Here is a 24947-nt window from a genome sequence, read left to right as displayed (position 1 = left end):
CAGGGTCGTGTCTAGGGGCAACTGAAATTGCATATACCAGGACCGATAGAGACAAGTTGGACTTATATCTGTGAAAAATGCTGTATTTTTGTTGAGAATGTGTTATTTTGTTATCCTGGGTACATATAAGAATCTTGTCTTCGTGGGAATACCCTTTAACATAATTTAATAAACTGTTGTATTTATATTTTTAGCCTGTGCCAGTTGTTGTTTCTATGCCTTTTCCTGGGCCAAGACCAGCCTGTTTATTTGTTGAACACAGACATTCAACCATGTGAAGACTATTAAAGGTAACCTGAATTTTTCTTCTTTTTTCATCTGTAGTCATGTAGAGGTACCCAGAACTCTTGGGGAGATATTTTCTCCTTCATATGAGTGTGGGACATTATTATAATGTCAAAGGAACCTATTACCTCTGGATTAGGAGTTCCAGAGTTAATTCAGAGTTAATTAGTCTTCCCACATGAATTGTCCCATCTAAAATATATTTTGCTCATTGATAGGTCAGAAAATAAGCAAAATGGGACATTTATCATATGCCAATGCTATGTGAACCTGCACGCTATAGTGAGCGTGCAGATGTAAGGCAAGAAAGCCCTGTGGCGGCCAACTCTGCCACCAAGCACGCCACCCTTCAAACCCCTACATGCCCAATTGGCGTGGAGGTGGCATAAAGGGAGAAATAAGCGCAATCCCTGCCAGTTCTGAAAGAATTTCGATTATTTCAGGGCCTGTACTTCAGGAAAAGGTTATACAAGCCTTGATAAATGTGCCCCAAAGTCTAATGGAAAAAAATTCTTTAAAAAGTGTGATTCATCATTATGTTTTGGATACAAAGGAGCTGTTCAAATCTACAAGGTACTTGACCTCAGTTCTAGACGGTTCATTGTGAAGTCATAGGTCTGGGGGTGAGTGGGCAGAAAGTTTAGTAAGTTGTTACTCATTAGATTAGTCTATCAGAATCATTCTGTATTCCGAGTGCATTGTTTTTGTTATTTCTGAAAAACTTTAATAAAAAAAAGATTAAAAACCACCAATTCTGGACCTTCCTGAAATGATGATAAAATGACTCGCCTAGCTAATGCGTGCATACAGCTGATGGAAATATGATACAGAGGCTGCGATCCATCCATGTTACCCTTCAGTAATTCAATACTTTTTATAGGTGGTAGAAGCAAGTAACTTCTTGTAATATTCAGTTCAATAAAATCTAATACACAACCTCCACTCTGCCTCAGCAGCCATTGATTTCTGGACCGTGCTTTAAATGACCCATATTTCATCATGTCGATACTGGGATCACCGGGTGTTTCGCCAGGTAAACTATTCTACAATAAACGGAGCGCCGAATCACTGGGAATGCAATTCATTCAGTAAATAGATTGAAGATTTAGCTAAATAATTAGGGAAGGTCAGAAGGGCACAATAATCCATACTAAATACACTGGGTCTCCACAAACAAACTATCTGCCATAGAAGGTCCTGTAAACGGAGTCAGGAGGTTAAAATGTAGGTGGAGACCCCTGGGCACATGCATAGTCCTTGTACCAAATCAAATTTAATGGGTGACTGCTACGATATGGTCAACCAGCAACATATAACCCATATAACACCAGGGAACTAGCACACTGGTCATGCTAACAATGGGCGAGGAAGCGGGAATAACAAACTTCTTCTAATTATTCTAAACATTAACAGTGCCCCCAATCATAATATCACATAGGCCTCATTCACACAAATGTATTACAACGGCCGTATGCTACCCGTAAAGTACAGTTTTATATGGGTAGCATACGGCCACATTCACTTCATTGGGTAATACGGCCACCCATTTACATGGCCGTATTCTGCACCCTACCCTACCGTTCCATACCGTACCGTAAGCCTTAAAAAATTTAGAGACATAAAAAAAATATATACAGCATGTCCTATTTTCTAACAGTATTTGTTTTGTATGCCCTATAGAAACATTTAAAATATGTGCTGTATACTGTTCTGCACCGTATGCTGCCGTATATACATGCAGTGTCCAGGGAGGTGTATTCTGTCAGTGAGCCAATAGTCAGCCAGCCATCATTTATTAAATCATGTTAAATTATAGTCATCACATAAATATAAACAACAAGAGGTGATGTGTTTTGGGTAACATTGCTCATACCATCCCTGCATGACCATACTGTAAGTCATAACAGTTCCAGGGGTGGAGCGTGACCGGATTGTTAAAACTATGTAAATGAAATCCAAAGTGTTAACATTTCATTTACATAAACACCTTTATGTAGAATTATATTTACATAATGACAACAATGTCAACACTTTGTTGACACTATTTAACCCTTTAATGACCCGTGATGTAAAAGACACGGCAAAATCTAAAAAAAAAATTTTTGTACAGGAGGTTTTAATTTTTGTAAATGTATGAAAACATTATAAAACCTATCCAAATTTTGGATCCCCGTGATCGCACACAGGGACGGTTCTAGACTAAGTGGGGCCCTGGGCAAAACTAAAAGTGGGAAAGGCTCCCTAAAACACACTGTAATATGGGAGAATTTTATGGGAGCTAGATAGATGATAGGGAGATTGATGGGCAGCACGGTGGCTCAGTGGTTAGCAATACAGTCTTGAAGCGCTGGTCAACATCTGCAAAGAGTTTGTATGTTCTCTGTGTTTGTGTGGGTTTCCTCCGAGTCCTCCCATTTACTCCCACACTCCAAAAAATTACTGGTAGGTTGAATAGATTGCGAGCCCCATCGGGGACAGGGACTGATCTGGCAAGTTCTGTGCAGCGCCACGTAATCTGTGTGCGCTATATAAATAAAGGAATTATTAATTATAATTATTATTATAGAAAATAAATATGAAAGATCATAGAGATTTCTAGATGCAGAACTATAAAGTAGATGATATATACAGTAGATGGATATGAGAGATAAATACAGTAGAAGAGAAATAGAAGATTGATTAATAAATAGATAGCGAAATAGTAAGATATATAAATGGTCAGATTATAGGAGATAGATAATTACACAGATTAGAATTGAACCCTTTCACTCCCCGGCATTTCTGGATATTTTGATGCATTATTGGCCAGAGCAATTTTTACGCTTAAAAATAAAATCAAAATTATAGCAAAAAGAATTAAACTAAACCCAACAAACCGTATATTTTCTGAAAGCAGACACTTGCCCCATTTTCAAAATTGCATTAAAGAGTTTATAGACATAGGCGTCTTCATGCAATTTTGATTCAAACTGAAACATTTTATAAAAAATACTTAAAATTGACTTTGATGGCAAAAAATGTGCTCAAAACAGAAAATATTTACCTTCACATCTCCTAAATGTAATAGATGGACATGTGTAGAGTTCACAAATGCCTCATATTGATATGTTCACATGAATAAATCCACATAATATCACTAAAACTGTAATAACTAAATATCTGCTTTTCAGCTAGAAATTTTAAAGGAAACCTACCACTTGAAGTGGCAGATATAAGAGGGAACTGGTGAGCTGGTGTCGGAGCTTATTTCTGTTAGTGTTTTAAACCGCAGTATCGCGGTTTAAAACACTTTTTAAACTTTATGGCCGAAGCTGCTTCGGCGCAGGGAGGTACGCGCTCGGCGCTTACCATGTGCGCGACCACATAGGAAGTGAAGGAGAGCCGCGCGCATGGTAAGCGCCGAGCGCGTACTTCCCTGCGCCGAAGCAGCTTCGGCCATAAAGTTTAAAAAGTGTTTTAAACCGCGATACTGCGGTTTAAAACACTAACAGAAATAAGCTCCGGCACCAGCTCACCAGTTAACAGCTAACAGATATAAGTTCCGGCACCAGCTCACCTTGAGCTGGTGCTCGGTAGTTCCCCCTTATACCTGCCACTTCAAGTGGTAGGTTTCCTTTAAGACACTTACAACCTGCAAAATATATCAATAAAACTGAATAAAAAGCAAAGGCGCCATAAAACCTATATAATTTTGAAAGCAGACAACCAAGCGATGCATTTGGCAATTAACATTCAAAATTTCCTCTAATATATTTACAAATCCTGATACTTATATAAAGAAAACATACTTTCCTAAAACCGTAAGATGTGAGGAGATCATACAAACCCCAGATGTGGATATCCACTTATACAGCAAAGGGAACGTTACATCCACATGGGACACAAAACTGTGCGAGCGTCACACAGATCTATCATTGTATGTTCCCTTACACAATGGTAACCCAAATAATAACTATATATCCATAAACCAAGCTAATGGGAGAATAAAAGTCACTTTTAGATGTACGCCAATGTATTAGCAGCACAATAACAGAACCCTCCGCACTTCATAAGAAGAGTGAGAAGGTCATAACATAGGTGTAAGTAATGGAGGATGGTGGGAAATATATAAAAGCAACATTAGGCGAAGAGGATTGAATGTTCATTGTATCAGTCAATTTTTGCAAAAAAAAAAATATCACGAAATAAAAGGCAATAAGAGAGAAAGTGTGTTCTTAGATAGTTCTGCCAAGAGAAGGGTTAAAAACATGAATATTAGTGGATATTATCCCTTCTCAAAATGTAGTAACATATAAAGTGAATATTTCCATGAGGTGCCGTATCTCCTGTGTGCTGATGCTCCCTGTAGGGGGGGGGGGGAGTTACACTTCAGGGGGCTGTATCTCTGACTCTGTGACACATAGAAGCTCACTTCTTTTTACCTATGAAAGGAAAGAGTCTCCTCTTTTATAAGAATCTAAATTTAAACTTTAAACCTGAATATCTTTCGATCCATGCCCCCTCTAAGGGGGCCCTGGGCAATTGTCCACTTTGCCTACCAATAGCGCCAGCCCTGGCTAGGGGAGCCACTTTCCTGGTACACAGAGGCCCAATATTGGTGTCCAACTTTCCCTCACTGCTCCCTCCTCTTGCCGGGAGGTGGGATGATGTTATATCAATGCGTCCGCCGGCCTCCTCTGCACACAGCAGCAGCTTGTGTGATAACCGCTGATACACTGTCTAGCACACGTGTCATGTCCATGAGCCCTGACGTCACATAGGATTGGCTACAATGGTGGCCCAATCAGCCCAGCAATTCATCATAGGACTATCCTTTATCCTCATGAAACACAGAAAGGCTCACACCATGTACCCAAAAATAAACCCCACAGTGTCAAGAAAAAACTTTTACACGGTCCCTGATAAATCTGCAGCCTTATATAATATTCAAATACACAATATTTTTCACCCCTAAAATTTAATGATTATATGTTCCAATAAATAGGATTAAAATCTGTGAGTGCGGCGTCACTTATAAATATGTAGATATTAGGGCGTTTCATGCAGTCACTACCAGTACAAGAGACAAGGACACTTTAATTCCCCCTGTAGTCAGACATATTGTCAGCCCTTCAAGGGTTAATCCTTCAGAATCCTGAGTGTGACCTCATAGATGCGCTGATGTCACTATTCCCACTTATGATAAATTGACCTCTGAATCAGAAGGGGCAGGGAATGGGTGATGAGACGCCGAGACGTGAAGAACCGTGGATCTATGGACCCCTGGACGTATGGACCCCTGGACGCATGGACCCCTGGACCCCTGGACGCATGGACCTCCGGACGCATGGACCCCCGGACTCATGGACCCCCGGACGCATGGACCCCCGGATGCATGGACCCCCGGACGCATGGACCCCCGGACGCATGGACCCCCGGACGCATGGACCCCTGGACCTCATGATCCCGGATACCTGGGTGACAGATATGTATTGGCAGTAACCCTCTAAGCCCAGAGGAAGGGCGATCCTTCAGCCATGGTTTCCCTAGAGGTTTCCTCCACAGGGGGTTTTTCCTCTCCTGAGTGCTGAAGGGTGACTCTTCGTGAGTCGAGGGTCTGCCATGGGATGGGATTATAAATAAATATTTGGTTATTTAGTTCCCAATTATTTGTCTTTTGTCTATTTATTGAATCTTTTTTGGTTAAATTCATTTTTCTTGGTGGTTTCTTGGGCCGGTGAATACAAGGTCTGTGCACATGACATCTCACAGGGTCATCAGGGGACATAGTGCAGTAACTGCCCCTATGGATGTATCTGCCCCAGTGGTTGCCCCTTATGTACTGCACAGGTATCACATGTACACACACCCCCAGGGTAACATAACATATGCCAGAACTGTCCTGGTTACCCATACCAACCAATCACAGCACAGCTTCCATTCCTGACCGTTCTCTCTTACACTTAAATCTGCTCTGTGATTGGTTGCCAATTGATATACAGTAAAAGTAATTTCCTCAAGACGAAAATAAGATAAAAACTAAACACTTCATTAACCTATTGGTGCTCAGAGAAGGAAATATCCGTCACCGGAGCTGAGCCGGTATCAGGAAGCCGGGTGTCATCTGCTACTAACAGCTGACACCCCAGTGTAGCACCCGCACTGAGTGTGAGCCCAGATTGCAGGAGTTTGACCAGTTAGATGCCGTGGTCTGCTTCATTCAAATGCCTCCTGGGGGATTGTCCCCCCATGATCAGCCCCCCATTCCGCTGTTGATGGGTGACAGTAGTTGCTATGGCAACTCTGAGGTCCAATCAGGACCCCAGGACTGTCCATAGTCAGAACCCACATAGATGGATCTTACAATCTCTGTATCAGCCTCTGCACAGGGTGACAGTGATAACACCCTGCAATACATCAGTACTACAAGGAATCACCTGATGTTCATGTCCCATAGTGGGACTAATAAAAAAGTCTACAGACATGTGGGTACATAGGTATCCATATGACCCCCTGAACTGATATGCAGGTGCAGAAGACCCTCCAGCCTCCCCTATACAACCCTGAGCAGTCTGAGCCTTCAACCATACAGTAAGTCCCTTCAGGCTTGCTGTTTACTAATCCTATGACAACTGACCCGCTCCTTCACATACACACACATTACTGACACATACTCTACATACACACATTAGTGACACATACTCTACATACACAAACATTACTGACACATACTCTACATAAATACACATTACTGACACATGCTCTACATACACACACATTACTGACACATGCTCTACATACACACACATTACTGACACATGCTCTACATACACACACATTACTGACACATACACTACATACACACACATTACTGACACATACTCTACATACACACGCATTACTGACACATACTCTACATACACACACATTTCTGACACATGCTCTAAATACACACACATTTCTGACACATGCTCTAAATACACACACATTACTGACACATACACTACATACACACGCATTACTGACACATACTCTACATACACACGCATTACTGACACATACTCTACATACACACACATTTCTGACACATGCTCTAAATACACACACATTTCTGACACATGCTCTAAATACACACACATTACTGACCCGCTCCTTCACATACGCACACATTACTGACACATGCTCTACATACATAGATAATGAAGAAAGTATCAGCCCCCCGTCTTCCAACTCAAGATTTTTTATTCACATGTGGATACAAGGCGACGTTTCAGCTAACTCAATGTAGCCATTTTCAAGCATTTGAGTTAGCTGAAACGTCGCCTTGTATCCACAAGTGAATAAAAAAATCTTGAGTTAGAAGACTGAGTGCTGCTACTTTCTTCATTATCATTGCAAGTTTGGGGTCTTGGGCACCCAACGGATTGAATCCTCTTTTCACTGTGCCGCCCGTTTGAACTTTTCTCTTCTCTACATACATACACACACATTACTGACACATGCTCTACATACATACACATTACTGACACATGCTCTACATATACACACATTACTGACACATGCTCTACATACACACACATTACTGACATGCTCTACATACATACACACTACTGACACACTCTACATACACACATTACTGACACATGCTCTACATACACACACATTACTGACACACTCTACATACACACATTACTGACACATGCTCTACATACATACACATTACTGACACATGCTATACATAAATACATATTACTGACACATGCTTTACATACACAAACCTTACTGACACATGCTCTACATACACACACATTACTGACACATGCTCTACATACACACACACATTACAGACACATTCTCTACATACATACACATTACTGACACATGCTCTACATACACACACATTACTGACACATGCTCTACATACACACACATTACTGACATGCTCTACATACATACACACTACTGACACACTCTACATACACACATTACTGACATGCTCTACATACACACACATTACTGACACACTCTACATACACACATTACTGACACATGCTCTACATACATACACATTACTGACACATGCTATACATAAATACATATTACTGACACATGCTTTACATACACAAACCTTACTGACACATGCTCTACATACACACACACATTACAGACACATTCTCTACATACATACACATTACTGACACATGCTCTACATACACACACATTACTGACACATGCTCTACATACATTGTATGTTCCCTTAAACAATGGTAACCCAAATAATAACTATATATCCATAAATCAAGCTAATGAGATAATAAAAGTCACTATTAGATGTGCGCCATTGTATTATCCACATAATAACAGAACCCTCCGCGCTTTATAAGAATGAGAGTGAGAACATCATAACATAGATGTAAGTAATGGAGGATGATGGGAAATAAAAACTTTATTCCAGAACATGTGTGTGTTGTTGTTATTACATATAACTTTATGGACATGTTCTGGGTTGCGGTGTTAACATATAATAGCAACATTAGGCGAAGAGGGTCGAATGTTCATTGTATCAGTAAATTTTCGCAAAAAAAAAAAAAAAAGATCATGAAATAAAAGGCAATAAGAGAGAAAGTGTGCTCTTAGATAGTTCTGCATAGAGAAGGGTTAAAAACATGAATATTAGTGGATATTATCCCTATTATCCCAAAATGTAGTAACATATAAAGTGAATATTTCCATTATCTGTGAGGTGCTGCAGCTCCTGTGTGCAGCAAATTCTCCCTGTAGCCTGATGGAGGGGGGGGGGGGGGGCACACTTCAGAGGGCTGTATCTCTGGCTCTCTGACACATAGAACTTCTTTTTCCTATGAAAGAAGAAAGTCTCCTCTTTTATAAGAATCTAAATTTGGTATTTTCACTTTAAACCTGAATATCTTTGGATACCTGGCACCTAGAAACAAAATTCAAGATTCATTTGAAAGAAGAGATTCTCCCCCTTAAGGGGGGCCCTGGGCTATTGCCCACTTTGCCTACTCATAGCGCCTGCCCTGATCGCACCAACCCAAAGAATAAAGTAGACATGTCATTTTGGGTGCACAGTGAAAGCTGTAATATACAAGCCCACAAGAATACAGCACAAATAAGTTTTTTCACCAATTTCCCTGCATTTGGAATTTTTTTCCTGCTTCCCAGTACACGACATGGAATAATAAATACCGTCACTATGAAGTGCAATTTGTTACGCAGAAAACAAGCCATCACACTGCTCTTTACATGTTAAAAAAATAAAAGTTATAGATTTTTGATTGTGGGGAGTAAAAAATGGAAATGACAAAAACAAAAAAAGGGCCAAGTCTTTAAAGGGTTAAACACAATGCAATCAGACAAAGCTCCATCAAATTGCCTTTCAAAGTGGTGACAGCACATCATCAGCATGCACTTACTACAGCATTAGGCCACACTGCCGAAGCAGCAGACGTGTGCCGTGAGCCGCCAGCAGTGAGGATAGGGGAAGGGTGAGTGCTGCTTACCCCTACACTTTCCATAGGAAGCAAATTTTGTGGCTAGATGATGGCACATCACACGGCAGTGTGCATGTAGCCCGATACAGCAGACTCTAATGGGTGCACGCTGGTGATGACGTCACCGATGAGCCTCTGTATATGAGAGTAGAGGTTGGTAGTAACAGGAGGTGATGCGCTGGAGCAGACTATTGAGAAAATTACTATTATTTTCACTCCACCCAGGGCCATATATAAAATTACCAAAACTGCAGACATGAACATACACACAACTAAACTCTACCTCCCAGAAATGAGAAAAAGGTTGTTTAACCCCTTAAGGACGGAGGGTTTCTCGCTCTCCAACTTCAAAAATCCATAACTTTTTCATTTTTCCATGTACAGACCTGTGTGAGGGCTTATTTTGTGCGTAACAAATTTTACTTTCCCGTAATGCTATTTATTTTAACATGCCGTGTACTGCGAAGCTGAAAAAAAATTCCAAATGTGGAAAAATTGAAAAAAAAACGCACGTGCTCACGTGCGCACGTGTTCTTGTGGGCTCAGTTTTTACGACTTTCACTCTTCGCTCCAAATAACACGCCTACTTAATTCTTTGGTTCGGTACGATCGCGGTGATACCAAATTTATATAGGTTTTATTGTGTTTTAATACATTTTCAAAAATTAAACTAATGTGTACAAAAAAGAAAAAAAATTTTTTGCCATCTTCTGACGCTAATAACTTTTTCATACTTTGGCGCACGGAGATGTGTGAGGGGTCATTTTTTGCGAAATGAAGCGACGTTTTCATTGCTACCATTTTGAGGTCTGTGTGACATTTTGATCATTTTTTATGCTATGTAAAAAGGTGTAAAAGTCGCATTTTGGACATTTGAGCGCCATTTCCTGCCTCGGAGGTTGCCGCCGGCCGTAACCGTTTTTATATTTTGATAGATCGGGCATTTTGGGACGCGGCAATATCTAATATGTTTGTGATTTTTACTGTTTATTATGTTTTATATCAGTTCTAGGGAAAAAGGGGTGATTTGAATTTTTAATATTTTATTAATTTTTTTTATTTTTGAAACTATTTTTTTCTTTTTTTTTTCACTATCTTTTAGACCATTTAGGGTACATTAACCCTAGATGGTCAGAGCGCTGCTACCATATACTGCAATACTTCTGTATTGCAATATATGGCATTTTTGCAGCACATTCATTACAATGAGCCACTGGCTCATTGTAACGAATCTGCAGATGCCAGATAGTCTCGGGTCAAACGAAGACCCGAGGCTACCATGGCAACCGATCGCCGCCCCCGATGACGTTCGGGGGCGTGGCGATGGAAAAAAGATGGCGGCGCCCGCGCCCCGCCGTCTTTTAAATGCCGCCGGCAACTTTGCAAGGAAGGGGTTAATAGCCGCGATCGGTGCAAGCACCGACCGCGGTTATTAGCGGTGGGGGTTTTATGCAATATGCAACAACCCCCACCTTTGTATGAAGAGGACTCAGCCCGTGAGCCCTCTTCATACATCCCTTATACCTCTGCGCCGTAGAGCTACGGCGCAGAGCATTAAGGGGTTAATATAAGATTTAGGGTACTGATATGGTGTGTTCTGGGGCCGTACTTGGTGCGTTTTTAAACGTATAGAAAATGCATGGGTTTTTGCATGTTTGGCTGGTTTAAGTAGCTGTGACAATATTGATACAGCTGCTTACACTACCAGAAATTTAAAAAACGCACAAAGAACAAACCAAGAATAGCTCAAGCTGTAGGCTGTGGTAACACAGTGTTTGGATTGCGTTTTGAAACACAATTCAGAGGCTGAAATTCAGAGGCAGTGTTCACATGCAGCGTTTGAATGGTGTTTTGAAACGCAATTCAAAGGCTGTGGGGAGTGGCTTGACCCAATCGGGAATGAGCACCACATGTTATTACTTACAAAACACAAGAAACTCGTTTTCAGTCGCATGTGTTTTGGTGTAAATGCTTATGTGATTGGCTCAAGCCACTCCCAATTGCTTTTCAAAATGCCATTCAAACGCTGCATGTGAACACTGCGTTCACATTTTCCTTTTTTCTTGCATTTTAAACGAAATCCAAGGTTCCAACAGTGATCACATGTTGAGATAACACTGCATTTCCATCACGTTTAGTAATGGCTCACTTAACCCCGCCTCTAACCGTCTCACCACGCTCCTTTAACCCAATACAATAGAGTAAAAATGGGGTTGTGGAATGGGGTGATTGAATGGCCTGCAGCTCCCTATTATGCATACAATAGGGAGCCGTTCAGGAACCAGGAGAGCTTGGTGAGCGGAACCTAGTGAGACAGTTCACTAAGAAGAACCGTAATTCCCATCACTAGTTCATACAAGAAGTCTTATCTTGTAAACCTCTCTCCTTTTTTCAAGACTTAAGAAAATGTCCTGCTTTAACCCCTTAAGGACGCAGGGTATTTTCGCTAATTTCTCGCCCTCCATCTTCAAAAATCCATAACTTTTTCATTTTTCCGTGTACAGAGCTGTCTGAGGGCTTATTTTGTGCGTAACAAATTTTACTTTCCCATGATGTTATTTATTATTCCATGTCATGTAGTGGGAAGCCGCAAAAAAATTCCAAATGTGGAAAAATTGAAAAAAACTGCATGTGCGTCATGTTCTTGTGGGCTCAGTTTTTACGACTTTCACTCTGCGCTCCAAATAACACCTCTACTTTATTCTTTGGTTCGGTGCGATCGCGGTGATACCAAATTTATGTATGTTTTATTGCGTTTTAATACATTTTCAAAAATTAAACGAATGTGAACAAAAAAGAAAAAAAATTTTTTGCCATCTTCTGACGTGAATAACTTTTTCATACTTTGGCGCATGGAGCTGTGTGAGGTGTAATTTTTTGCGAAATGAGCCAACGTTCTCATTGCTACCATTTTGAGGACTGTGCAACATTTTGATCATTTTTAATTACATTTTTTATGTCATCTAAAAAGGTGTAAAAGTCGCGTTTTGGACATTTGGGCGCCATTTGCCGTTCCAGAGGTCACCGCCGTCAATAACCGGTTTTATATTTTGATAGATCGGGCATTTTGGGACGCGGCGATACCTAATGTGTCTGTGATTTTTACTATTTATTATATTTTATATCAGTTCTAGGGAAAGGGGGGTGATTTGAACTTTTAATATTTTATTATTTTTTTACATTTTTTAAACTTTTTTTTTTCTTTTTTTTCCCACTATTTCTTAGACCCTCTAGGGTACATTAACCCTAGATGGTCTGATCGCTCCTGCCATATACTGCAATACTGCTGTATCGCAGTATATGGCATTTCTGCTCACTATACATTACAATGAGCCACAGGCTCATTGTAATGCATATGTAGAAGCCATGTATCCTCGGGTCGAAGACCCGAGGCTACCATGGCAACCGATCGCCGCCCCCCGATGACGTTCGGGGGAGCGGCGATCGGAGGTAAGATGGCGGCGCCCACGCGCCGCCAAATTTAAAGTGCCGCCGGCGACTTTGCCGGCGGCAAAGAAAAGGTTAACACCCGCGATCGGTGCAAGCACCGACCGCAGGTGATAGCAATGGGTCTTTGCTGCGATATGCAGCAAAGCCCATCTCTGTATGAAGAAGGCTCAGCCCGTGAGCCTTCTTCATACAACCTTCACAGCTCCGTGGCGGATATATCCGTCACGGAGCGTGAAGGGGTTAAAGGGAACCTGTCAGCAGGGACCTCATTTTCACTACAGTCAGGTTGCAGGAGCCCATTACAGTTGAATTGCAAATCTGCCTCTCTGCCTTTTTCTAAGCATTAACATTAAATGCTATAACTCACCTTTCACTCTGACAGAATCCTCTGTGTAGTCCCAGGGGTTGGGCTTTTGGTTTGCATGCACTTCAAAAAACTGCAGACTGCTCAGCTGTTAGCCCCCAGCTTTGTGCTCCTGTACAGCTTCTCCCTCTTGCTCCTTCACAGAGCTGACATCAGTGGGAAGAGCTGTACAGGAGCATTTGATTAGCTGAATATTTACAACCATATCATGGAAAAATTTCTATCCATTTTACGGACTATTTGGCTCCATGATGAATCAGCTCTATATTTATATACTGTGTTGTGAAAATTTCCTGGATACCTTTTGCCGATGAATTTGCGGTTTACATTTGTTATTTCCATTCTATAGGTTTCTGCTATATTTAATTTCTTATAAATTTGATTTATGGTTATTGCAGCTAGGAAAATAGGACAACTGCCCTGGAGGCTTTGCCCCCCTGAGTACTTGATAATGTATTTCTACCCTCCCTTACTTTAGAATCATTTGAGCAGCTGAACAATACTGATAAAAACATTAATTGACAAATCATTTCTAAAATCCTTCAGTCTTAAGGGTCATGCCAAAATCTGCCGCTACCATGATCCCCCAAATAAGCAGACCTTCCCATTACTTCTACCTCCCAGTGGCAAAGTAACGCTGGCACCAGAAAAAGGGGTCTAAAAACGCACAAATGTGAATTTTGGACCACATGGTGGCTGGATGTTATCACATTTCTGATATTTTTTTCTGAGAAACTCTACAAGGAAACTCTACTAGACAGCTTTACTCATCAGTCATGAGGATCCAAAAAAGGAATTAAAAATACAGGCAGTCCCCGGGTTACATACAGGATAGGGTCTGTAGGTTTGTTCTTAAGTTGAATTTGTATGTAAGTCGGAACTGTATATTTTATCATTGTAATCCCAGCCAGAACTTTTTTGGTCTCTGTGACAATTGGATTTTAAAAATGTTGGGTTGTCATAAGAACCAGGATTAACAGTAAAGCTTCATTACAGACACCAGTGATAACTGTTACAGCTGATCATTGTAGCCTAGGACTAAAGTACAATAAATTACCAATATCCAGTGGTCCGTTTGTAACTAGGGGTATGTAAGTCGAGTGTTCTTAATTAGGGGACCCCCTGTAATCCAAATCATCCTGAGGAACTTCAGACTTCATAGCTGTTAATGGAGCTTGGAGCCCCTCAGGCTCATTTGCATCATTTTTAAAGCCTTTTTTTGTTAAAGAGGAAGCTAAAAGAACAGCAGATCCTGCCAGAGGGGGCACACACAGGTATGACAGTGTGCTTGGTTTACAATCCTTCATCCTGATGGTAGACGTCCTTTAAGAACAAACCTACAGAACCCACATTGTACATAAACATACTGCCTGTCCCTAAAAAAAAGAGGTTGTTGACCAGCGAAAAACCCACAAAACTGCAGCTCAGGACTGAGATAAAAGCTGCTCTTAAGGATCAGTATAAAACACGTACATGCAGTTCCTGGGTTAAGTACAGGATGGGTTATTTGCCCTTAAAGGAGTTTTCCCACGAAGACAAGGTTCTTATATGTACTCAGGATAACAAAATAACACATTCTCTAATTCATTGTTATTAACAAAAATGCAGCATTTCACAGATATAAGTCTAACCTGTATCTATCAGTCCTGCTGTACACAATTTCAGTTGCCCCTAGACACAACCCTGTAATTTCTAACTTCGGGTCGGGGCCACCATCTTGGATTCCTGTGTGACCGCATGGAGCTGTGGATCCAGGTCTGATCTCACACTGATCACTTCCTGCCAGCACATCTTGAGGGGAGAGAAGCTACAAGCTACAAGGAGATAAGTGATCTGGGGGATGAGGGAGGCAGGCATATATCTGTGATAACAGAGATGTAGCAGAGCTGATAGTGTAAAAGTCTTTCAGCCTCTGTCTGTCATGCATCTGTGTAACAGGTATCTCATGCATCTCTGATCTGTCTCATCTCTTTCTATGTGTCAGGGTGTTAGTATAATGTCAGAAGCCAGATGAAAGGACATATAAACCCTGTACCCTAATAATGTAACCACATAGAACTAGATGGGTGATAATGTATCTGCTTAGAGAGTCACCGCCCACACCCTGGGATTTTGCATTGAGCAGCCTAGGGAGTGATAAGAGCTCAAACAGCAATAAAACTGAGTAAAATTGGAAAGTAAGGGGTTAAAATGATGCTTATTGTGTAAGCATAACTAGGGGATTGAGATTTGAGAATTTTCTTTTGTGGGAAAACCCTTTTAAGTTTAATTCTAATGCATATCGGAACTGGTAGATTTTATAATTATAGATCAAGACAAACATTTTTTTCTGTCCCTCTGAAAATTGGATTTAAAATTTTTGTGCTGTGACAGAACAAGGATTAGGAATAAAACTTCATTACAGACACCTTACAGCTGGGACTAAAGTAAAGCATCCAGAGATCTTCACCATAGGTCACAGAGGACAGAGAGGTCCATCTGTAAGTTGGGTGTCCTTAAAGAGGACCCTCTAGCAGCACTTACTAAACTAAGCAGCTCCCTAGCCCTCTTCCAGTTAGAGCATTGTTAAATCTCTAGCTTTATCTGAACATACCGATAAGCAAGGAAACAAACTACTAAGTAGCCGCACGATCGTACGTCTCGTATTCATGAGGGGGCGGTCTGAGGAGCTTGCCACTCTCACACAAATGCCTCAGACCACCCCCTCATGAATACACCAGACTGCTGTAAGCTGGGTCCGACGATGGGACAGCTACTTAATGGATTGTTTCCTAGTTTATCGCTATGTTCCGAAAAAGCTAGAGATGTAACACTGCTATTACTGGGGGAGGGCTAGGGATCTGCTTACTTTAATAAGTGCTGCTAGAGGGTTCTTCGCCTGACAGGTCCTCTCTAAGTCGGGGACTGGCTGTACTGAACTTTTTATGTAGAGGGAAAAAAAAAGTCAAAAGTATTTCAGAAACAAAAGGGAAAATTAGTAATGGGTGGGTGGGGGTCTTTTAGGCTATGTCTGGAACATGGCTGCCATCTTGAAAGCCACCATTTGAATATGTTTCAGTATAACGGTATATAAAAGCCAAATTATAGGAATGTACGGCTCATTATCTGTAGATTATAGCTTCCACTTCAGTTTATGGTTACAAAAATAGACAGAAACGCAGCAGAGCCTGTACTATATGCTCCACTTTAAAGGAAGGCAATGATAAATGGGAGCCCATCTGTAATAAAGCAGATCATCTTCTTCCTTTCAAATGGAAATTTCAAAGGTAATAAGGACATTGCCGCTTCTCATTCTTCAGAGTCTCCGTTTGTCAACCGTAGGGATTGCGAACTTACAAGGGAATTCAGAGCCAGTAACAAATGGATTTACTCCTGAGTCAATATCTTCGGTTAGAAAAATATTGAGCATAATTCTGGCTGCCCCTCATAAAAGCAGCAGAAGAGTGGCTAAACATATGCCATTAAAGCTATTTTTAACCGGCTTACCTCAACCTCAGAAGATATTCATTTATGTTTCCAAAAATAATTTGACTTTTTAAACAGTTTAATTAAAGTTAAGAGTAATCCCGGTAGTCCCCCCTCTCCCCGTAATAAGCCCTCAACTGTATCTTCCTACCGACAAAACCAGGCATCTCTGATTCATGCTTACACATCTGACACAAGATAGCAGAGTCACATTAATATTCATTAGTAATTATCTGGCTTCCTCTTCTAAAAGAGCAAAGCTTTGCCTCTGCCCTTTGCTCATTGCTGGCCGCAGACAAAAGTTTTTTTTTTTTTTTTTAAACTTTAAGAAAGTTGGACAAACTTGTAAAATCTACCGTGTTTAACCATATAAGGGAACTTGTAAGGTTGAAAATGTGGTCCAGTGTTATAGAGCAGGAGGAGGTGAGCAGATTAAACGTAGTGGGGCACATTAACTTACCCGTCCCGTTGACGCAGCCGATCCGGAATGTCCGACGAGGATTCGGGTCTGCCGAGATCGTGCGCCCGATATCCTGTATGTGTCGCATACCCCGCTGAGCTCCACCGGTGTTCACCTTCTTCTTCCCTGGGGATGTGAGTGCTGATCTTTCGACACAATTTGGTTTTTAAATTCCACGGTTTGTCCGAATCAGTCGGGTTGTCCGATGTCTGATCGCATGCGCCAAATACCCGGGGCAATTCATGGCAAATCTGAAAAAACCTGACGAAAATGCGGTGTTTGGACCCTTAGTAAATGTGCCCCAGTGTCTGTTATAGAGCAGGCAGAACACAATGGGGGCAGACTATCAAAAGTGTGGAAGGTGAGACAGTGCAGAGTTATACTACACAGTTTTATGCTGCACAAGAGTCAAGTTGTAGTAGAAGACTGTCTAGTTTTATTTTGCACCTCAATTTTGTCAATGGGACAAAATTGGGCTGTGTTAGCATTATTTTTGGCACCAGACGCAGAAGTGCCTGAAAACTGTCTAAAACCCTTAATGTGGTGAAGACAGTTTTCTTTTAGTTCAAATTATGACAGAATTGTGTTGTAGACAGATTAATAAATCTCCTCTTTGGTGTCATATCTACAGCATGTTATGGAGCAGGAGGAGATGAGCAGATTGTACATAGTGTCCTATCAGCTTTCAGCATGTTATAGAGCAGGATGAGGTGAGCAGATTGTACATAGTGTCCTATCAGCTTTCAGCATGTTATAGAGCAGGAGGAGCTGAGCAGATTGTACATAGTGTCCTTTCAGCTTTCAGCATGTTATAGAGCAGGAGGAGGTGAGCAGATTGTACATAGCCTTCAAACAAAACTCAAATGTGCAAAACCCAAATGTGCAATCCAAACAAGGATTCCCGGCTTACACAGGGCGTTCGGCGTCTCAGTAGGTCTTGTGAGGTTTCGGAGGGAGTTCCTCCTTCCTCTGAGGAGAAACTGGGCATTTGGTGTCTCAGTGGAAGCCGGGAATCCTTAGTGTGGTCTTTACATGGACTTATGCACATCTAGCCGGGAACTGGTGATGTATATATGATATTGCTGTCTTTGTCCTCCAAAGTATAAATAAAGAAGATTGTTTGGATTGCACATTTGGTCTGAGTTTTGTTTGAAGATAATTGACTATCATGGTCAATGAGAGCCTGTGTTACTAAACCAGTGTACACACTAAGTAAAAAGGAGCTTGATTGTTGTATGTATATGGACAGATTGTACATAGTGTCCTATCTGCTGGCAGCATATTATAGAGCAGGAGGAGGTGAGCAGATTGTACAAAGTGTTCTATCTGCAGGTAGCATGTTATAGAACAGGGTTAGCTGAAGGAGATTATACATACCGTTCTATCTGCAAGGAGCATGATATAGAGCAGGAGGAGCTGAGCAGATTTTATGTAGCGTCCTATCTGCAGGCAGTATGTTATAGAGCAAGATGAGCTGAGCAGATAGCTATTATAATTTATGCATTTGTAACAAAAACAAGCAGAGAGAACAAGCATCATAGATCTGTAATAATATTTTCATTACAGTGCTATATGTAATAACTAAAGTAAACATATTAGAGGGATATTTTCCAAATAATGAAGCATACAGCTAGTATGGAACTTCTAGTGACCACTATACCACACATTAGGGTTAGTACAGGAGGTGAATAACGTGACATTGATGGGATGGGAATCCTCATATTTCACATCAAAGCGGAAAGTAATTAGAACTTGCGTCTTATCAACTGTGTCCAATATCCACAGTGGAAAATGAGGTGACATTTCAAGATACTACTTAGTGTTCTGATCGCTTGCCAAACATATTGACAGTCCTGTCACTGCGGATCCTTCACCAGACGTCTGACCCTGCCAAGCTTCATCTTGTCGAAGGCAGCCTTACATCAAGTGATGGCCATTGATTACCTCATTACCTATGGAGTGTACTAATTGCTATGTAGCTGCATTGTATAATGTACTGCACGGTCATGTTATAATGGCAGAGGAGTAGTCATCATCTTCCATAGATTGCAGGATCAGGCGAAACGTATTAAATTCTGGCATTTATTAACCCCTTCATGCGGCGGCAGGCGTTGGGTGTGGGTACATGGAGAGGGCTCATGGGCTGAGCCCTCTCCGTAGCTGGTAAGTATTTGCTGCATATTGCAGCAAAGACTTAGCGGTAACACCTGCGATCAGTGCTAGCGGGTGTTATCACGTCGATCTTTAAAAAAAAATGGCAGCAAAAAAATTAAGACCTGAGGCTGTCTCGTTTTAACCCATTCATTACAATTTGTGATTTGTACATTTAATGAATGAGGGGAAAAATCCCCATATACTGCCATACATACATTGTAAAACACCCACAACCTCAACAGATCAGCTGATTAGTGACCACCCTAGTAACACAACCTCCGCACTGCTCTCCATGCACAGAAACCTAAATTGACTTGAAAAGAAGTGACCTGCAATCAGATCATGTGGGGAATGGATATAAACCTGTAGCCCTAAAAAGTAGAAGTAAGGCCATATTATATATATGTATTATATGTATACACCAGGCTGTGAAAAGAGAGATTGAGCATGTGTGTTCACCAACATCAATAAGGTGGACATGCAGATTACTATACACTTGGTGTCATACTGTGAAAGTTAATGTAAGGTAACTGAACACTGGGAACAAAGTTATTGATGGCAGACTGATGCACTAATATTTTTTGGCAGACAATACGGATGACATCATGGTCGCAGACCTACACAAATATCATTGGATCGAATAGCAAAGACAGAATCTGTTATGGACATTAGGAAATGTACAACATATTAAAAGTTTAAGTCAACCTATTCTTAGTTACTTTAAAATATGTGCAGTGAGAAGTTTTAGAATTTATCTGTATGGGTTGTGCTTTGTATTTCTCCGCTGATAAATGAGAGATGCAGGCTGCATGGTGCCACCACTAGAGGGAGCTGACATTTTCAGGCCAAAGGAAACTATTTTTTCATACATTTTGCTAATTAAATGGGTTTTTTCCCGACTTCATGGAAACTCCTGGACAACACACAGGGGTAAAATAAAATATACTCTCCCTTCTGTGTCTCCCTGTTACCACACCGCAGACCCTGTAGTCACATTGGGTACAACCACAAAGTTTATCAAGTACATAATCTCTTTTTTCCTTCCATTTACCCCATGACCAGGCAAAATTCTTCCTGCTGTAACCTCATACACACATTCTAGCCACACATTACATAAAGATAATAGAATATAAATTCAGCAGTACTTTGATGAATACAACTGGTCAAACCCCTCCCGGAAGACGTCTTCAACATCCGAAATCCACTTTGCACCTAATTATAAAACTGAGAACATGAGCATAACCGCCGTCCAAGCCGTCGCCATTCACGTTACATATGACAAGCACAAGTTTAAAAGGTAATTATAAACCAGAAGCAACTTACGTAAAAAAGGGCATTAGCTGTATTAAGCATTCTTTTTTGGGTTTGGCAGCAAATTCTGGCACTGTCTGGATGACTTTGTTCATGACATTTCTTAAGTAAATTTGGAGCTGCTTTCGTCGCTCTTCTACAAACTTTGCATCCTGGAAAAAAAAAAAGACAAAATATGGATTGTAAAATAGTCTCAAGGGCAAAGTAGCGCCATGTGCAGCCAAGAAGATGTACACTGGATGACCCCTGGATAAATGCATTGCCGGACTGAAGGCTCCAGGTCCGAGAACATTCTGTTCTTGTAAATTAAAGCCATAGGGAGGTGAATATGATGTTGAGGTGCCACACGTGAGGCGCTTCTGTAATTACACCAATAACTAATGGGCAGCAATTATACAACCAGCGTGTACATCTGTGGTATACACAGTATTTTGTAACTGCAGGGATTCAGATTGTTAAACCAATTCTAATTTATCATTTCTAATTATCCGTTCATCAACCTGGTCACATATAGACCAAAGCATATGGATTTATAGTTAAAGTCTCCTCCTGTCTTTCTCAATAAAATTCTGGGTCCGAATGCAGGGAAATCTTACTTTTTATTATATGCAAACGAGTATTTAAGTGATCTGTGGGTGTTGTCACCAAGGTGGAGCACCCTCTTTTACCCAGGCTCAATGTGGGCGATGCAGCGCATTTCACTTTAAGGGCACTGACATTGCGTTTTACCTCTGCTTTGTAAGGATATGCCGGGATGCACATACAATGACAAATGCTATCCAATTCCTCTCTTTCCCTCCTGAGAGTGGGAGGAGGAATGAACTTTGGCAGCAAGAGCGACAATAAAACTCGGCGGAGGCCAGGGGAGGGATGCAATACTTAGCATCTGTGGCCCATTGCCTCTAATGTCCTCTGCTGAAAATAAACCTCGTTCAGCAGGAGGCAGCAGGATGGAAAGACATAAGGTGGTAAAGAAATAGCAAGCTGAGTTTTCCACAGCAGCAAAAAGGATGCCTCCATCGAGCAGTATATGACTTATATATATATAATGTATATATGCTTTTTCTAAGCAGATCTTGCAGAATTGCAGACTTATAATCTGCAGAGTTTAGGATTGTATCAATATGGATACAATTTAAGCAAATCTCTTTGACAAACTGCAGAAAAATTGACCTGTGATTTTAAATCCACATAATATAATATTTTACAGGTTTGAACAGATTTTTTTTTTTTAGTACAGATTGAAAATTTGGTACACTATTTGCTTTTCAGCAAACTGCTACCGATAGTATAATAATATTATTTAACTTATTAAATATTGATATCGGCCATTAGAATCAGCCCTTTTCTATGGACAGTGTTAATAAAAGGGAACCTGTCAGTGGTTTTGACCACACAAAGCTGTGATCAGGGTTAGCAGCAGTCCTGGAGATCTGTGTTACCATAGCTTTGTGTATACGGTTACTAACAGTAGCAGTTGGAGCACTCTAGAGCACTCAAAAAGTTCTCTATATCCAGCTACAATCCTTGAATATAAATGTATTTTCGCAGTGCATCTAATAACACAAACAAAGTTATGGTTACACAGATCTTCAGTGCTGTCACATAACCCTGTCTACAGCTTTGTGTAGTCACAACCACTGACAGATTCCCCTTAAAGAATCAGCTAACTTTAACACCTAAATAATGGCATCTAAATTGACTATTATTATAAAAAAATGAATACCACACAGGAAGTCCCCAGGTTCCGTAGGTTTGTTCTTACATAGAATTTGTATGAAAGTCGGAAGAGGTATATTTTGTAAGATTAACACCAGACAAAGTATATTTTTTGTTCCTGTGAATAGCAATTTCCTACTTTGGGCAATTATCAGAAAAAGTATTAACAATAAAACTTCATTACAAACACCTTTGATGACTGTGATGTTGATCATCGCCGCCTTATGGTTTGAAGTTCAATAAATTACCAGCATCCAGAGAGCTTCACCAGAGGTCACAGTGGCCAAAGAGATCCGTCTGTAACTAGGGGTCGTCTAAGTCACGTGTCCTTAAGTCAAGGACCGCCTGAATATATGTAATTCCCAAGCTCTGGCCTATTGGACAGTTGTCCTTTATATGGCATCAAGTTTAAACCTAAAGAAAATCCAGCTTCCTAAACTAGACAATGTCACCAGCCGCAGCTTTACAAGGAGGAATGAGATGTGTTGTCAGCGAGTCCATGAGATTTATACACCTAACACTCCATATGCTTGGAAAAATCAATACCGGAAGGTTCTAACGATGTAGCATTCTTAAATTTACTACTCGCCGATGCTGGTTAGAAGCGATATTGGAAAAGCCATAAAAACAAAACAGCAATACAATGAACAGATCATTGAGTTAATGGCTGGGGGAAAATACACAGTAAAGTGTATATTATGTGGGTGTCTGGAGGAAAAAAAAATACTCAGGCTTTGTAGGGGATTTGGCTGACTTTGTTACGTGCAGTAATTATGTTATCATCAATTAATTAGTGACATGAGATCAATCCAATGACAGCTGGTAGGACAAACACTTGCTTTGCTGTCCAGCCCAAACAATGTATTCAGCAATAAATTGGTAGATTTGTCCACCCACAACAACTCATCTCTCCTAATATAAGTTTTATTTATGCCATAGCACAGTGATGGTGAACCCTTTAGATACCAAATTCCTCAAACTACAATTAAAATCCACATCTTTTTCACAAAGTTCCAATATGGCAATTTATGCATGACCTTATTGCTCCCTACTTTGTCAATGGTTTTAATTGTATCAGCATCCAGAGGACACCAATACAGTAAAAAGAATGATGAGAAATTTGGATGAACACTGTGTTCCCTCTAGAATCCCAGGACCAGGAGATCCAATGTTAATTCGATTCTGTCCACACCTCCTTGCTACTTCCGCAGTACCAGAATCTTTAAATAGCGCTCAATGTGGCACATCCTCGGCTCCATGGGACAGCTAAAGGAGGCCATGATTGCTGTGTGGGGAACTCTGTGCCAACTGTGCCATAGGTTTGCCCACATTGTCATAGACCTTGGACTTGACTTACTTAAAACACCTCTTGGCGAATATATGGCAGTTGTCCGTGCCCACTGTTACGTGTTCCAGCAGACCCCGGACGCTACAGTGCTGCTGCTCCATTTTGTTCTTCAGTGTGGTGATCTGGCTGTGTATCATTTGCTGCTGCAGGCCCATGGTTACTGGGTCTTACAGCATGTGCCGCAGAAGAACCTATGCACACCCACCAGAGGTACCCAAGAGTTGTAGTTTTCCTGTTGCTGCAAAAGTGTGGCCTGTTCCTGACCCCGATCCCTATCTGCCTGTCCTGAACATTTGCTTGTATCGTGGATTGTTACCTGCTTGCCCCTGACCTTATGCTTAGTTTCTCCTGGAATACAGTCTGCCTTACTCCTGGAGCTGTGGCTTTTTGGTCTCTATGACTATTGGATTTTTAAAATGTTAGGTTGTCACACTAACAATAAATCTTAATTGCAGACACCTTTGATAACTGTTATAGCTGTAAAGTACAGTATATTACCAACATCCAGAGGTCCGTTTGTAACTAGGGTTCGTCTGTAAGTCGGGTGTCCTTAAGTAGGAGACGACCTGTACTAAAAAGGCTTTAGTCCCATGCATTAGATTTGTGACACTAACTTCTGCAGCTAAAACTACTAATTTAAATAAAAAAGCATTGATTTCTTCAATTACTATTGAGAAATCTGAATATATTCGCTTTTAGAGTACACCCATGCAGGACACATTGGCCCACATTTATCAAAAGTAGTGCAAACTGTACTATGTGCAGAATGTGCCAGATTATTGAATACTTGAGTCCTTTTTTTAGTGCACCTTTAACATAGAGAATGCGACACAATTCTGTCGCGGCACAGTAAATGTGTCTCACGGTGTGAATCGGCACCGAAACGCCCCTTAAGGT

General features: G+C 40.9%; 1 protein-coding gene across 3 annotated transcripts in view; it reads right to left on the bottom strand.

Annotated features, from left to right (window-relative positions):
- The window catches only part of SNX29 (sorting nexin 29), a 353067-nt gene that overhangs the window by 45663 nt on the left and 282457 nt on the right, over window positions 1-24947 (bottom strand). For all 3 annotated transcript variants that reach the window (XM_072120679.1, XM_072120678.1, XM_072120680.1), the window contains one exon: window positions 20996-21135. In XM_072120679.1, coding sequence (XP_071976780.1) covers window positions 20996-21135 — 140 coding nt within the window. The remainder of the gene's footprint in view (window positions 1-20995; window positions 21136-24947) is intronic.

The sequence above is a fragment of the Engystomops pustulosus genome, chromosome 8 (assembly GCF_040894005.1).
Source record: "Engystomops pustulosus chromosome 8, aEngPut4.maternal, whole genome shotgun sequence".
In the NCBI taxonomy this organism is placed as follows: Eukaryota; Metazoa; Chordata; class Amphibia; order Anura; family Leptodactylidae; genus Engystomops; species Engystomops pustulosus.
This window is presented reverse-complemented; position numbering and strand designations above follow the sequence as displayed.